We start from the raw sequence: 16,363 nt of genomic DNA on the forward strand, positions 1-16,363 counted from the left end.
AGCTGATCTCAGAGAAGAATTGCCAACCCTCCGCGACCACATCCCCGCCATGCAGTCACGTGCTTCTCCTGAAGCCGCTCTGATCCTGTGACCTAACAAGTTTGCACCTTGCCCCTTTTACTGCATTGCCATACATTAGAATTTTTTTTGTTAGTGTAGGGTTTTGTTGGTACTTTTCCAAGTATCAATTAAAAGTGCATGCCAATCTCCACTCCTCGGAAATAATTAAATGAAATGAAGTGACAATTTTTTCAGGTGGGTGAAAAAAATCACTGTTTTTGTTTTTTGAGAGTCTCATTCTGTCGCCCTGGGTAGAGTGCCATGGCGTTATCATAGCTCACAGCAACCTCAAACTCTTTGGCTCATGCGATCCTCTTGCCTTAGCCTCCCCAGGAGGCACTATGAAGGAGTTTGTCTTTTTTTTTTTTTATTTCAGCTTGCTTGTTCAACCTTCTTCGTTTGAAGTACTTTTTTTGTTGTTGTTCATTTTCTTCTTTTTATTAATGTTCTTCCTTTGGCGATTCTCTTTCCCATTGCCTCCCCAGTAGCTGGGATTACAGAAGCCCACCACAACATCCGGCTGTTTTTGACGTTAGTAGAGACGGGGTCTTACTCTGGCTCACTGCTGCTCATGCTGGTCTCGAACCTCTGAGCTCAGGCAATCCACCCACCTCCGCCTCCCACAGCGCTGGGACTACAGGCGTGAGCCACCACGCCCCGCCGAAGGAGTTTGTCTTAAATAGTGAGGCTAAGCCATTTGGGACAACTGAGCTGAATGAATGGAATAATTGAGTTCTGTTTTTGCTTATGTGGACGGTGCGCTACTGCTAAACACCAAAACGAACCACATGCTTTCGTTCTGCGACCTATTAGGCAGCTCTTCTTTGTGAAGCAAATATGTTCACGTTTTGTTCACAAATTCAAGGCACAGTCTTCCTCATCGTTGAGTAGTATAACTTTTCTATGAAGGCAAAATTCCCTTTATCTTGCTGTGACATAGGTTCTATACAACCTCTTGAGCAGAGCAAATTATCTGTGGTTTAAGAACCGATTTTGGACTAAGTCCTTTTTCTCCTATTGGGGGTAGTTGGGAGTCCATAAACAGCGTTCATCTTAAGGCCACACGAGGCACCTTCCAGCATAAGTTTAGCTGCTAAATACGATAGCATAATTTGTGACTTGTATGCAGACGTTTTATCAAAAGCTGTGTGGGGTATTGAAAATGAAATAAAACTTCCTCCCTCTCTCTGCAAAGTGGGATTCCCTCAGCCAGGGAGCAGAACTCGCTGAGGAAGGACTGGTGTTGGCGTGCTAAGGAGCTCTCGGATGGGGGTGTGGGATGCGGTGTTTCTCAGGCGACAGATGAGGGATTTTGGCTGTGTGGGAAGGGAACTGCGGAATTCCTCCCGTTGGTTCCTGAGGGGGGCTCGGAAGGAGACAGATTAGGATGCAGAGCGCGGCCCAGGAGACCCAGGGCGAGGCGGCGAGACAAGGACACCAGCACGAGCGCGCCTCGGGGATGCCCTGCGCGGGCTGAGCGCCCAGATTTCTCAGCCTCGCCTCCTAAACATCCATCCTTGTCCCAGGGAGACCCCGAAGGGCAGACGTCCCTACAGGCAGAGAGAAGAGGGCGCCCACCGGAAGCCCTCTGCCCCACGTCTGCTGATGGACGGGGCCCAACAACTGCACCCGCAGAACCAAAAAGAGCCCACCGGCGACCATGGCGCCGCACCGCGCACTGCCCGGGTGCGGCGCGCGCGGCCTCGATCCGGGTTCCTGGGGGCGGTGCATGGGTGGGGGCGGGGCCTGCGCGGCGGCGTGAGGGAGGGAAGGAGCTAGGGGAAGGGGCGGGGCCGCGTCGCCCGCGCCGCGCTGTGCGCTCTCGGCCAATGAGCGGCGTCCACATGCCGCGGCGGCGGCGAGAGGGGAGGTAGCGGCCGATAAATGCTATTAGAGCAGCTGCCGCGGAGCCGTCCCCGACGCCACCTCCTTCTTCTCCGCCGCAGTTTCCTCTGCCGCTGTCGGGGGTGCAGAGTTGAGGGACCTGGGCGAGCGCGCTGCGCACCACCCCTCCTCACCTCCCTCGCTCCGTCCCGCCCTCAGGGGTCGGCCGGGCGCCCCCTCCTCCAGCCCGGGCGGGGCCGAGAATCACCTCAAGAGTGCGGGGAGTGGGCTCGGGGGCCGCGGCCTGCGCTCCCGACTGGCGGTTGAGGGCGAAGGAGGCCCTCCCTTCTGACGAGGGGAGGGAGGGTCAGGAGCTCCCCCACCCGCCCAGCGGCGAGGTCCAGGCGGCGAGAGGGGCGGTTGTCTGGGGGAGGGGGCGCGGGGTGATTCAGCGCCCGGTGAGGCGGAAGCGGCCAGAGGAGGAGGAGGAGGGGGAGAAAGCAGTTCGCGCCTGGTCGCCCGGGGTGGCACGAGCCCGCGGCCTGAGTGCGAGGCCAAGGCGAGGAGGCCGCGGGGGACAGGAGGTGAGGCCGGTCGGGCCCCCGAAGCCATGGAGAACGCGCACACCAAGACGGTGGAAGAGGTGCTGGGTCACTTCGGGGTCAACGAGAGCACCGGGCTGAGCCTCGAGCAGGTCAAGAAGCTCAAAGAGAGATGGGGCTCCAACGGTAGGTGCCCGGCACCGGGGCGCCGCGCGGCGCGGGCCCGACAGCTGGGAAAATGGCTGACGGGGCTCCACCTCGTGGGTCTCGGCTCCGCGCCCGCCGACGGCTGCAGGCCGGGCCCGCGTGCTGGCCCTGCGGGAGTGGGGCTGCAGGCGGGGGCGCCGGGGCCGCGCCTTGTTCTCGATCTCCTCGCGTCTCGAGCCCTTGACCTTCCCGGCGTGCAGGAGCTGCCGGCCCGGCTGGAAGGAAGGACGGGACTCTCGGAGCTGGGTTGAGCCCGGCGAGACATTTTCTCGTCCCCAGTGGATTTATGAGGCGTCGTTGTAGTTGAGAAAGCCTCTGACCGTTCTCGTACTATCCAAAGTTACACATCTGGCAGAAGTGATGACATAGCTGAAAACGACTCCTTGTTCCAGGAGCCCTAAATGATTTTAGTCTTTCGAGATAGACGTAAAGGCGTTGATTACAAGAAATATTGAGTATTTTCTTGAAGTACTGTTTTTCGTATGCTTTCTTAGAAAAAAAAAAAACTGGTCACATAACTAGGTCTGTTTTTCAAAGACATTGATGATTATAATTTTAGCAGTTCTTTTTATAAAAACAGAATGCTAAATTTTATTTTATTCTTTTCTTACCTCCTCCACGCGTCGCCTGGCAAATTTCTACATTCAACAGAGTTACCCGCTGAAGAAGGTAAGTGATCTTAATATATTCTTTGCCCTCCTCCAGTTTGTGCGCTGATGTTAAGATGACAATTACAATACATATGTTTGTTTCTGACAGGAAAAACCTTGCTGGAACTTGTAATTGAGCAATTTGAAGACTTACTAGTTAGAATTTTATTACTGGCAGCGTGTATATCTTTTGTAAGTATAAAAAAATTATTTCCTTTTTCTCAGTGAAGCTGAACATATACTATAGGTAAATCAGAAAACATGATGTCCCTTGGGTGAAAACACATTTGGAGATAGCTGTGTTTACGTGTTTAAAAATCAAACCAAAAAACCTAGGTATTTTGAAATTATAAACAAAACACATGAAGCCATTCATGTTCAGAAAATTTAGATGCCTGATATTTACAGTGTATTTAGAAATCGTTTCTGAATGTGTCAAGATCCTATAAATTTTTGTGGTTTACGAGCTTTTAGTATCAAAAAGTTCTTCATTGAAAGCCTCTTGTGTTTTGGGTTCTTCCATTGTTATCTTATTGTTAGATCATACCAAGGTGATGTTGGGCTCTTTGTAGTCTGTAAATAGAACTTACAAAAGGAATATTCCAGTCGCTTTCCCTTCCTGGTAATGGCAAGGTGACAGTTGTTCCTGAGAGTGACAAGAATGATGACGGCAGTGATGGCACCACTGTTGACCAAATTTGGTCACTGACCTTTAGGGTGGTGTATTTATCTAAATTGGACCCCTGTCTTGAGTGATTCCTGGGTTGAGAGAACAAGGTTTAGTACAATTGGTTCTAGATCTTGAAAGAAAAAAAAAAAACAGGGCAATGTTTTTCATGTTCTCTATGTGCTTACTCTGCTTGAGTCCTGTATGGTTGCTAAGAAACCAGTGAAAAGCAAAGAACTACTTTAGAAGAAAAAGTGATGGAGGTGGTCAAGCTATTTCAGAATTAATTTTTTGTTGGATTTTTCTTCTCAGGCAATAGACGACTTGGTAGTTTTCCTAAACATGGTCATGAATAGGATACAGATGTTCCTTTTTTTTTTTTTTTTTTGGTTTTTGGCCGGGGCTGGGTTTGAACCTGCCACCTCCGGCATATGGGACCGGCGCCCGATACAGGTGTTCTTAATCCTAATAGCACAAGATGCCTTTTGCTATTGAATTACAGTATTTTGTTTTCACAAAAACCACTATGGAAAGTAGCATTTACCCAGTACAATGCTACTTTCAAGTTTCACAAAATTGACACAGCTTCAAGTTTTAATTTTGTGTATTTGTTACATATGCAAGTCCCAGGGATCTACCTGTCTTTATGACAACTGTACTGTGGAGGGTTTTTTTTTTTTTTTTTTTTTTTTTAATTAAAGAAAACAGTGGGCATCAAGTTCAGGAGAGGGAAAGATTAATTTTATAGTCCTTTTAAAATTAACAACAGCAACTTTTGGAGTAGTTTTTACATAATTTCTGTCATGAGGCTTTAACATATCATACTGTGTTAGCCAAGTGGTATGTGGCCATTAATTATTCTCTAAGAATCTTTTGTGGTTTTGATTAAATAAAATTGAGACTTCCATAGCAAACCATTTAGCATATAGAAGAATCAATTGCTCCATACCTATGACATGTCTCTTTCCTTGATTAATTAAAAAAAAAAAAAAAAAAAAATGTGCTCCCGGGCGGCGCCTGTGACTCAGTGAGTAGGGCGCCGGCCCCATATGCCGAGGGTGGCAGGTTCAAACCCAGCCCCGGCCAAACTGCAACAAAAAAATAGGCGGGCGCCTGTAGTCCCAGCTGTTTGGGAGGCTGAGGCAGGAGAATCGTGTAAGCCCAAGAGTTAGAGATTGCTGTGAGCCATGTGACACCACGGCACTCTACCCAAGGGTGGTACAGTGAGACTCTGTCTCTACAAAAAAAAAAAATGTGCTCCCAGTAAATGGCTGCTGTTTGACCAATTAAGACTAATGAGTAGAGCTTTTTGATTAACTGTGTCAGTACATTGCTGTGGAGCAAAATAAGTGATATAAATGTATGGTTTATATTTAAGCTGTCTGCATAATTAATTCTGAAATAGTCTCAGCTTTGGCAGTTAATTGTTGGGAGTAGGCTTAAGATCATTGGTGGTTAGTGTTTACAAACCAGGGGTAACATAAATGAATTCTGTGTTATGGTTTAAAGCAGTGTTGTAAATAATGCCTGTAAATAATCTGATATTAATAGTAAAGAAGATATTGGCTATTTGGGTTGTATGGGGTCTCTTTGGCTGTTTTGAGTGACTATGTTAGCATTTTGAATTAATGATGTGTGAATTTTTTTTAACTTTATTGTAATTAAGAATTGGTAATTCTTAGCACAATAACTAAGAAAATGCCAGCAAGGCTATGTTAACCAGTGTGATGAAAATCTGTCAAACGGTCTATGAAACTAGTGTATGGTGCCCCATGATCACATTAATGTACACAGCTATGATTTAATAAAAATAAAAAATTGATAATTCAGGCCCAGCGCCTGTAGCTCAGCGGCTGGGGCAAGGGCCACATACGCTGGAGCTCGTGGGTTTGAACCCAGCCCAGGCCTGTCAAACAACGGTGACAACTACAACAACAAAAATAGCCAGGTGTTGTGGCGGGCGCCTGTAGTCCTAGCTACTTGGGAGGCTGAGGCAAGAGAATCACTTAAGCCCTAGAGTTTGAGGTTGCTGTGAGCTGTGATGCTATGGTACTTACTCTACCAAGGGTGACTTAGTGAGAGTCTATCTCAATTAAAAAAAAAAATCGATAATTTAAAGGCATTTTCAAATTTGATTTTAGAATAAATGCTTTAATTTTGTTGTAAGGTAGGACATTGGCTTTTTAGAGTTACAGAGTTATATTTTGGAGTTGAAATTGGAGTTCGTTTTTGGTAATTACTTGGAGTTACGTGCATATTGCTCAGGAAATGAACTATGGTTATAATTACTTTATGGATTGCTAAATAGAAAAAGAGTGTTTTTACTAGAATTCACTTAATTTGGTTTGTTTATCCAAGAAATTACGGATATAAAACCTGTTTTGTTGATTTTCTTCACGTAGGGTTGGCATGGCTGCTGCATTATACTTGACCTTTTCATTCCATTTCTTTATCCTGTAAAAGAAAGAGCACAGTCTTTGGTGGTAGCCAGTTTATTCTTATTGGCTTAACAGGAAAAACATGGTAGAATCTTCAGGTTCTTTTGGAGACATGAATAGACAGTTTTTATAATGTATATATAATGCATCATCAGGTCATGCTCAAATTAAAAAGAGCACCAGTGTTTTATTTCAAATATCAAACTAGTGAACTGTTAGCCATAGTTAATATTTTGCTGTGGCAGAATGTGGGAAACTGCATTAATGTTTTACTCTTGTGACCATAGAGATGAAGTTTAATTTGTAATATTTGCCAAAATTAAAAACAATTTTTTTAATCTGTTGGATTGGAAGAAGCGAGCTTCTTTATCTCTCAGTGCATTTGAACATTAGAATTTTTTTGTCAAGAGAGCCCCCCGGCCAGTATCTCAGTTTGTCTTTCCATCTTGTTCTTAGTTACCAACTTTGCCCTAAATGAAACACATCATATAGTTGCTTGGACTGGAATGCCTGTCTGCCTTTTTTTCTCTTTCACTGCTTCGTTAGCTAGCTATTGAGCACCTGTCACTGGGTTTATGGCAGCAGACAGAATAGACAAAGACCCTTACCTGGAGAATGATGTTCTTGAGAAAATTAAGGAAGGGGGCTGGGCTTGGAAATAAGTGGATATAGGGAAGGGAGTACAATTCTCAAATTGGTATTCAGGAAAGTCCTCAAAGAAGGCCTCATTTGAGAAAAGATGCAAAGGGGGTGAACATAAGGGCCGTGTTGGTCTCATTCCCTAGTATTTAACATTGCATTAATGTAGTGTTCTTAACTTTTTTCATGTCTGTTTTAATGTTTTAAAAATGGGATAAAATGATTGATGTATTTGTTTAATTTTTTAGAACTTTAATGTTTCAAAAGGTGAATGTTTTGATATACAGCATATATTACTTACACTGCTTTTTTTAAAATACTGTTCAAGTTTGAAAACATTGAACAGTGTTTTACATAAGCTTTGTATCTAGAACAGAAAGAATGAGTTTTTTTGTTTTTTTGTTTGTTTTTTTGAGACAAAGTCTTACTATGTTGCCTTTGGTAGCGTGCTGTGGTGACACAGCTCACAGCAACCTCAAACTCTGGGCTTCAGCGGTTCTCAACCTGTGGGTCACGACCCCTTTTTAACAGTGAAAATACATTGCAGCATTAGGAAAGTTGAGACCCACTGGCTTAATTGATTCTCTTGCCTCAGCCTCCCAAGTAGCTGGGACTATAGGTGCCCACCACAATGCCTGGCTATTTTTTGTTGCAGTTGTCATTATTGTTCAGTTGGCCAGGCCAGGTTCAAACTGCCAGCTTTGGTGTATATGCCTGGCACTGTAACCATGTGCAGCGGGCACCAAGCCACCCTTTGTATCAATTTCTGAACTGTTTAATTTCCATTTCCTCTTTTGAAAAAATTCTTTTTGATATAAATTATTATTTTTATTGAACAAATTTTGAGTCCTCAAAAGCACAGTGCACATTTCTGAGGATGCATGGAGTGCTTATGTTTTCTTTTTATGATTTTTTAAGAGCTCAGTCCATTCCAACATAGATAACTGAGTCACAGCATCATGACTGTCTCCCAGTTTATAATATAACAGTCGTTTTTACCTTGGATTAAAATTTGCTTCATTCATTGTACTTCCTATCAGAAGTTAGCAGTGCTGTATAGAGATTAATCTGTGGATAATTTTTTTTTTTTTTTTGAGACAGTCTCACTTTGTTGACCTTGGTAGAGTGCTGGGGTGTCACAGCTCACAGCAACCTCCAACTCTTGGGCTTAAGTGATTCTCTTGCCTCAGCTTCCGAAATAGCTGGGACCATGGGTACCTGCCACATGCCTGGCTATTTAGTTGTTGTTGTTGTTTTGTTTTTCAAGAGATGGATCTCGTTCTTGCTCAGGCTGGTCTCAAACCTGTGAGCTCAGGCAATCCACTTGCCTTGGCCTCTGAAGTACTGGGATTACAGGCCAATGCCTGGCTATTTTTTAGAGACAAGGTCTTGTTCTTGCTCAGGATGGTCTCTTAACTCATGATGCTCAGGCAATCTACCACGAGCCTGTGCCTCCCAAACTGTTGTCGATAATAATTGAAAGATGCTTTAAATTGAAGTTGAGTGTTCATTAGCAATTGGTTACTTTGAATAAGATTGGGCGGCGCCTGTGGCTCAGTCGGTAAGGCGCCGGCCCCATATACCGAGGGTGGCGGGTTCAAACCTGGCCCTGGCTGAACTGCAACAAAAAAATAGCCGGGCGTTGTGGCAGGCGCCTGTAGTCCCAGCTACTCGGGAGGCTGAGGCAAGAGAATCGCTTAAGCCCAGGAGTTGGAGGTTGCTGTGAGCTGTGTGATGCCATGGCACTCTACCGAGGGCCATAAAGTGAGACTCCGTCTCTACAAAAAAAAAAAAAGATTGGCAATAAGAAACACGGTTTATGTCTAAATTCTGCAGTAGACTTTCTTTTACTTTCCTTTGCTATTGTTCATGATGTTGGTTACCTTTTTGCCTTTAATGTTTAAATTCATATACTGCCACTTAGGGCTCTTGCATCTTAGAGGTCATGTGAGATTTTGTTTCATTAATTTATACTTGCTCAATAAATATATATTGAGTATCAACTATATAACAGAGGCTCTGGGGTGTTAGGAATATAATAGTGAACAAAAGGCAATATAGACGGTGCTTTATATTCAACCTGTTCTCAGGATTTTTAGAAACATTTCCCTGTCTTCTATATAGATATACTTTGTATAACTTCTTGTAAATTATGAACTCAACTAATGAGGTGCTAATAAGGCCTCTTGCATTTCAGTAATGTCACTCTTCGAATTTTCCTTTCCCTTTCCTTCACTCCTCTACATCTCATGGAGCCTTTCATTTTTCAGTAGTCATCTTCCCACATATCAATACAACAAAACAATGAAGGACTATTTGACATGATACATGGTTGCTCTTCATTTTGAGCTGTAGCCATTTAATTTTGTGGGTTGTTTATGGTTTTAGTATTAGACTTTTTTTTTTTTTTTTTTGAGAAAGTCTCACTATGTCACCCTCGATAGAGTGCTATGGCGTCACAGCTCATAGTAACCTCAAACTCTTGAGCTTAAGGCATTCTTTTGCCTCAGCCTCCCGAGTAGCTGGGACTTCAGGTCCCCACCACAATGCCCGGCTATTTTTTGGTTGCAGTTGTCAATTGTTGTTTTATTTTAGCAGGTTTGGGTTAGGCTTGAACCCACCAGTTTTGGTGTATGTGGCTCGCGCCCTACTCACTGAGCTACGGGCACTGAGCCTGTTAGACTTTTTTTTTTTTTTTAGACAGAGCCTCATGCTGTTGCCCTGGGTAGTGTCTTGGCATCACAGCTCACAGCAATCTCCAACTCCTGAGCATATTAGACATTTTAAAAGTATTCAGGAAATTCATGATTGTCAATTTTAAATAGGTTTAGTGCCTATAGTCCCAGCTACTTGGGAGGCTGGGGCAGGAGGATTGCTTGAGCCCAGGGGTTTGAGCTGTGAGCTAGGCTGATGCAGTAGCACTCCAGTTGAGGTGAAGTGGTGATAGAACCCTGTCCCCCCCAACCCCCCCCCAAAAAATCTTATTGGTTTGGGCAGCATTCATTCTTAGGGTTTGACCACTAGTTTCTCATCAAGAGGTAATTAGATTATCTGTAGAACCTTGAAATAACAATACAAATACTTATGTTTCTTACACAATGACATTTAGAATAATATGGAAGAAAAGGCTGCTACATTGTGCAAGTTAGGATTCTGATGTTATTGGTGACTACTCAAAAAGGAGAGGTTTGATCTGATACTTGTCAATGCTTTCCTTAGTCTTTTCCTTTGCTGCGCTTGTTATGGGATATTGCTTTAAGTTTGTTCTCTAGACCTGCCTGCCAAGAGGGAAATTCATACCCACTTTAATAAGGTGTGAAGCTTATCTTACAGTTGGTAATGCCTCACTGACCTTTTGGAAAGGTCCTACTTACTCTTTAAGTTGAGCAATTTTTCTCCCTGAAGAGCTCATTAAGTTTCTTATTTCTGATATGACAAATGTTTGAAAGTATTGGAGCAGCTGTGATCCTGCATCTTTGAAAATTTATAAGTTCCTAGAGAAGTTTTCATTCTGGCATTAGGCCTGGCCCTTAATACTGAGACTGCCCTGTTTAAAGCTTGTAGCAACATCATATTAATTCTGGTTTTCTATCTGCCCTAGTTCATTACGTGTTAGTGGTGATTGACATCTGTCAGGACTTTGTCCTGGTGTCTTTTTGCCACCTCATTGATATTTCTTACTAATTGTTACTCTCGCAGGATTCATATGGGGCCTTGCCTCTTAACATCTTTCTGGTTGTTTGCTATTTGTGTAAAAGCTCAGTTCATAGTATTCCATTAAGTACAGATACAATGAGATGGTTTCAGTATTGCCATAAATCATATCAAGAAAGAGTACTTTTACTAAATAGATCTTTTTTTATAGATCTTTTATAGAAAAGATTTTATTATAAAATATGCAAACATTGTAAGCAGTATTTAAGGAAAAAATGCAAATCCCACCTCCTAGATTAAATCATTAGATCTGTTTTATGTCCTTTCTGGATTGGCAGGTTTTCACAAATATTGGTTGTTAAATTTTTAACCATTTAGATGGCTCTTTAACATAATCTTTATTATTGGTGGAGCCTGTGGCTCAGTGAGTAGGGTGCCAGCCCCATATACCGAGGGTGGTGGGTCGAACCCAGCCCTGGCCAAACTGCAACAATAACAAAAAGTAAATAAATAAAAGTCTTTAAAAAAATAGGGTGGCGCCTGTGGCTCAGTGAGTAGGGCGCCGGCCCCATATACCGAGGGTGGTGGGTTCAAACCCAGCCCCAGCCAAACTGCAACTAAAAAATAGTCAGGCTATTTTTGAGCTAGAGGTTGCTGTGAGTCCTGTGACGTCATGGCACACTCTTATCGAGGGCGGTAAAGTGAGACTCTGTCTCTACCAAAAAAAAAAAAATAGGGCGGCGCCTGTGGCTCAGTCGGTAAGGCGCCAGCCCCATATACCGAGGGTGGCGGGTTCAAGCCCGGCCCCGGCCAAACTGCAACCAAAAAAATAGCCGGGCGTTGTGGTGGGCGCCTGTAGTCCCAGCTACTCGGGAGGCTGAGGCAAGAGAATCGCTTAAGCCCAGGAGTTGGAGGTTGCTGTGAGCCGTGTGACGCCACGAGGGCCATAAAAAGTGAGACTCTGTCTCTACAAAAAGAAAAAAAAAAAAATAATAACTAAAACATTCTGTATTATTGAGATTCATTGTATTAGGTTTTATGGTTACTGGATTGTGCAGTACATTGTGGCTCTTAATTTGTAGCTTCTAAATCTTACCAAGGTTAGAGTTGTATGAACTAAAGTGTTTTTTGTGTGTGTTTTTTTTTTTTTTTTTTTTTGGCCGGGGCTGGGTTTGACCCCACCACCTCCGGCATATGGGACTGGCGCCCTACTCCTTGAGCCACAGGCGCCACCCAGTTTTTTTTTTTTTTTTTTAAGACAGAGTCTCACTATGTTGCCCTCAGTAGAATGCTATGACGTCACAGCTCACAGCAACCTAAAACTCTTGGGCTTAAGTGAGTCTCGCCTCAGCCTCCCAAGCAGCTAGGACTACAGGTGCCCACCAAAACACCCAGCTATTTGTTGTTGCAAGTTGTCATTGTTGTTTAGCTGGCCCAGGCTGTGTTCAAACCCACCAGCCTCTGTGTATGTGGCCAGTGCCTTAACGACTGTGCTACAGGCACCCAACCTGAACTAAAGTTTTATTAAATTCTCTGCTTATTTTTCTTGGAGGGGTGTTCATTGTTAAATACAGTATTTTGGGACTTAACCTCTGAAGTGCTATGTTGCTATACTCCATGTCATATGGAAGATAATCTTCAAGATACATTCCTAATCTCTGTAGTAATTTCTGAGATGACCTTCAGTAATACCACTGAAAATACGTGGGGGATTGACAGTTTATTCCTCTAAAATTTGAATCGCGTCATGCTTTACTATGAATTTATGCTGCATATGGATATTATTTAATATGATTATTATTATTTTGGGGGGCGGGGGGGTTTGGCCGGGGCTAGGTTTGAACCCGTCACCTCTCGCATATGGGACCGGCGCCCTACTCCTTGAGCCACAGGCACCGCCCTATTTAATATGATTATTAACCGTATCAACATAGCTGTTGATGATTGCTTTTTACTTTAATAAAATCAGGGATTTAAATTTTACTTTTTATCAATATATACCTACAAAATGAATGGGATTTATTTCTCCCATACAAGTATAGTATTTGGATTCTAAAGTGGAATTACTACATCAAAAAATTAACTTTTTTTTTTTTTTTTCTTTGAGACAAGAGTCTTTCTCACCTGGGCTAGAGGGTAGAGTGCCATGGCGTCAGCCTAGCTCACAGCTAACTCTTGGGCTCAAGTGATCCTCCTGCCTTAGTCTCCTGAGTAGCTCGCTGGGCTAATTTTTTGGCTGGTCTCAAACTCAAGCTGTCCTCCCACCTAGCTCTCCCAGAGTGCTAGGATTATAGGCTTGAGCTACCATGCCCAGCTAAAAAATTAACTCTTAAGGGTATTGTTAAGAAACACAGTTTTGAGTACTCAGAATTACAAACAGAACCTAAGTAGTTTGTGCCATATATATGTATGTTGCTGCCATTTTTTCTGGAGAAGGTAAGACAATAGATTTTGTCTATTGTAATTCTTTAGTGCTAGCTACTTTTGCTATGAAGTGGAACTAAGCCTGAAAATACATAAATCTAACATATGCCATTTCTCTTTTTAGGTTTTGGCTTGGTTTGAAGAAGGTGAAGAAACAATTACAGCCTTTGTAGAGCCTTTTGTAATTTTACTTATATTAGTAGCCAATGCAATTGTGGGTGTATGGCAGGTAAGCAAAAATGCTGACAGCACTAAATTTAAATAATTTATGTAAGTGATTTGAACTGCTTTAATTTTTGATTTGTTTCCTGAGAAAAATTTGTCTGTAGAAAGTCTACACATATTTTTCTTCTGTCCATTTATTTATTATAAAATTTTAGATCTCATGCATTTAAATTTTGCTGTTAAATTGCACAGCCTTTGTGGCAAGGAGTTAAAATAGATGAGAGAAACTATTTAAGGAAACCAAAAAATGTGGATCCATTATATGTTGTCTTTATATTTCCTAGTTGCTTCTTGTGACTTCATAAATGTACTTTCATCTTTATTGTTCTTAGATTTTTTTTGTGGGATTAGCTATAAAAACTGTTGAAGCCCCAGATTGTTTTCCTTGTAGTGCTTACTCCTGGCTGTGTTCCCTCAATTGCCTAGGCTTTTCATACAGAATGGAAGCTAATTTTACTACAGAAACTTAAGGGCATTTCCCCATTCACATAATCATTCTACTGTAGATATTTGTTGAGGACTTTAACTTTTTTAGGATTTTTTTTTTTTTCCTGACCTTTGTCACCCTGCCCTGAACAAAGTGCTATAGTGTCATAGCTCACAGCAACTTCAAGCTCCTGGGCTCAAGTGATCTGATCTCTTGCCTCAGTCTCCTGAGCAGTTGGGACTACAGGCACCTGGCATAAGGCCCAGCTAGTTTTTTCCAGTTTTATTTATTTTTTGAGATAGAGTCTTACTATGTCACTCTCAGTAGAGTGCTGTGACATCATAGCTCACAGCAACCTCCAACTCTTGGGCTCAAATGATCCTCTTACCTCAGGTTTTCTATTTTTAGTAGAGATGAGATCCCACTTTTGCTCAGGCTGGTCTCCAACTCATAAGCATAGGCAATCTGCCTACGTTGGTTTCCTGGAGTGCTAGGATTACAGCTGTAGTTAAGTTGTCATTTTTGTTCTCGGGTTTGAGATAGTTTAACTGTATGCTTCTAATTTAAATGGGTCTTGCTGGTTTTTAGTAGGAGCAATATAAATAGTTAACTATTAAAATTGCACATGAACTTTATGGCCACCCCGTACAGTACTCTTGGGATAGCTGCTTAACCGTAAGCAGTCCAGATAATTCTACCCAACCTGACGTTGGAAAGGGAAAAGTTTAGAGGAGGGGAAATCTTTTTTTTTTTTTTTTTTTTTTTTTTGAGACAGAGCCTCAAGCTGTCCCCCTGGGTAGAGTGCTGTGGCATCTTAGCTCACAGCAGCCTCCAACTCCTGGGCTCAAGTGATTCTCTTACCTCAGCCTCCCAAGTAGCTAGGACTACAGGCACCCGCCACAATGCCCAGCTATTTTTTGGTTGTAGTTGTCATTGTTTGGCAGGTCTGGGCTGGATTCAAACCTGCCAGCTCTGGTGTATGTGGCCAGCGCCTTATCCGCTTGAGCTACAGGTGCCACCGAGGATGGGAAATCTTCGGGAGAAAGCAGTTTTAAATTTAGCTGAGTACCAACAATGCTCAGGATGTATTCTTTCTCTTTTTTTTTTTTTTTTTGTAGAGACAGAGTCTCACTGTATTGCCCTCAGGTACAGTGCCCACACGGCTCACAGCAACGTCTAACTCTTGGGCTTATGCGATTCTCTTGCCTCAGCCTCCCGAGCAGCTGGGACTATAGGCGCCCGCCACAACACCTGGCTATTTTTTTGTTGTTGTTGCAGTTTGGCTGGGGCTGGGTTTGAACCCGCCACCCTCGGCATATGGGGCCGGCGCCCTACTCACTGAGCCACAGGAGCTGCCCTTCTTTCTCTAATATCAATAACATTTGAATTTATTCTGAAGGACTTTTATAGTAGTGATATAAATTATGGTTAAATATTCTAGTAATATTGTTAAGTATAAGGTGGTACAGATGAACTCGTTCTTTAAGCGTGTCTGATACTGGGATTGAAATTAATTTTAGCATGAATTTCTCAAATTTAAGATTGCTTAGGCTTGGCACCTGTGGCTTAAGCGGCTAAGGCGCCAGCCATATACACCTGAGCTGGTGGGTTCGAATCCAGCCCTGGCCCGCCAAACAACAATGATGGCTGCAACCGAAAAATAGCCAGGTATTGTGGTGGGTGCCTGTAGTCCCAGCTACTTGGGAGGCAGAGGCAGGAGACTCGCTTGAGCCCAGGGCCCAGGAGTTGGAGGTTGCTGTGAGCTGTGATGTCACAGCACTCTACCCAGGGCAACAGCTTGAGGCTCCGTCTCAAGAAAAAAGAAAAAAAAGATTGCCTATACTTTTTGCAGGGTGCATATGTCAAAATTGAAGCTGTTAGCTTTTAGTTTTATGTCATTTTATTCTGTTCAGGCAAATTTGATTCTACATCTTTGATTTAAAAATTGAGAAGAAAGGGCGGCGCCTGTGGCTCAGTCGGTAGGGCTCCGGCCCCATATACCGAGGGTGGCGGGTTCAAGCCCGGCCCCATATACCGAGGGTGGCGGGTTCAAGCCCAGCCCCGGCCAAACTGCAACCAAAAAATGGCTGGGCGTTGTGGCAGGCACCTGTGGTCCCAGCTGCTCGGGAGGCTGAGGCAGGAGAGTCGCTTGAGCCCAGGAGTTGGAGGTTGCTGTGAGCTGTGTGAGGCCACGGCACTCTGCACAGGGCCATAAAGTGAGACTCTGTCTCTACAAAAAAAAAAAAAAAAACTTGAGAAGAAAAACTGTAACTAAATCTTGACATGTTCATGTATGATATCAATATTATGCTTAGTATGTGACTGACAGTACTTTGAGATTCCAGCCATTCATTGATCTTTACCCCTGAAGAGATGGTTCTTAGAATTTGTAAGCTATAACTTGATTTTTTTATTTCCACATTCTAGCATTTAGTATGTGCTAAAACACAGTCTAACATTTTAGAAATAATTTCTAATCCTCAAAAGGGTTGAGGTAGGTGCTTTTAGTGTCCTCATTTTGATAGGCATTAAACCTGTATGTTTAACTATCCACAGTCACATAGCTGTTCAGTGGAGAGACTAGATTCAATGTAGGCAGCCTAACC

The 16,363-nt window shown here is 43.3% G+C and overlaps 1 protein-coding gene across 2 annotated transcripts in view; it reads left to right on the forward strand.

The window, feature by feature from the left end:
- The first annotated feature begins 1,857 nt into the window (after positions 1-1,857).
- ATP2A2 (ATPase sarcoplasmic/endoplasmic reticulum Ca2+ transporting 2) overlaps positions 1,858-16,363 on the forward strand; it is a 66,028-nt gene continuing 51,522 nt past the window's right edge. For both annotated transcript variants that reach the window (XM_053586829.1, XM_053586828.1), the window contains exons 1-4: positions 1,858-2,612; positions 3,285-3,302; positions 3,393-3,475; positions 13,230-13,334. In XM_053586829.1, the coding sequence (XP_053442804.1) occupies positions 2,495-2,612; positions 3,285-3,302; positions 3,393-3,475; positions 13,230-13,334 (324 nt within the window). In that variant the 5' untranslated portion in view covers positions 1,858-2,494. The remainder of the gene's footprint in view (positions 2,613-3,284; positions 3,303-3,392; positions 3,476-13,229; positions 13,335-16,363) is intronic.

This window comes from Nycticebus coucang, chromosome 4, assembly GCF_027406575.1.
Source record: "Nycticebus coucang isolate mNycCou1 chromosome 4, mNycCou1.pri, whole genome shotgun sequence".
Lineage (NCBI taxonomy): Eukaryota > Metazoa > Chordata > Mammalia > Primates > Lorisidae > Nycticebus > Nycticebus coucang.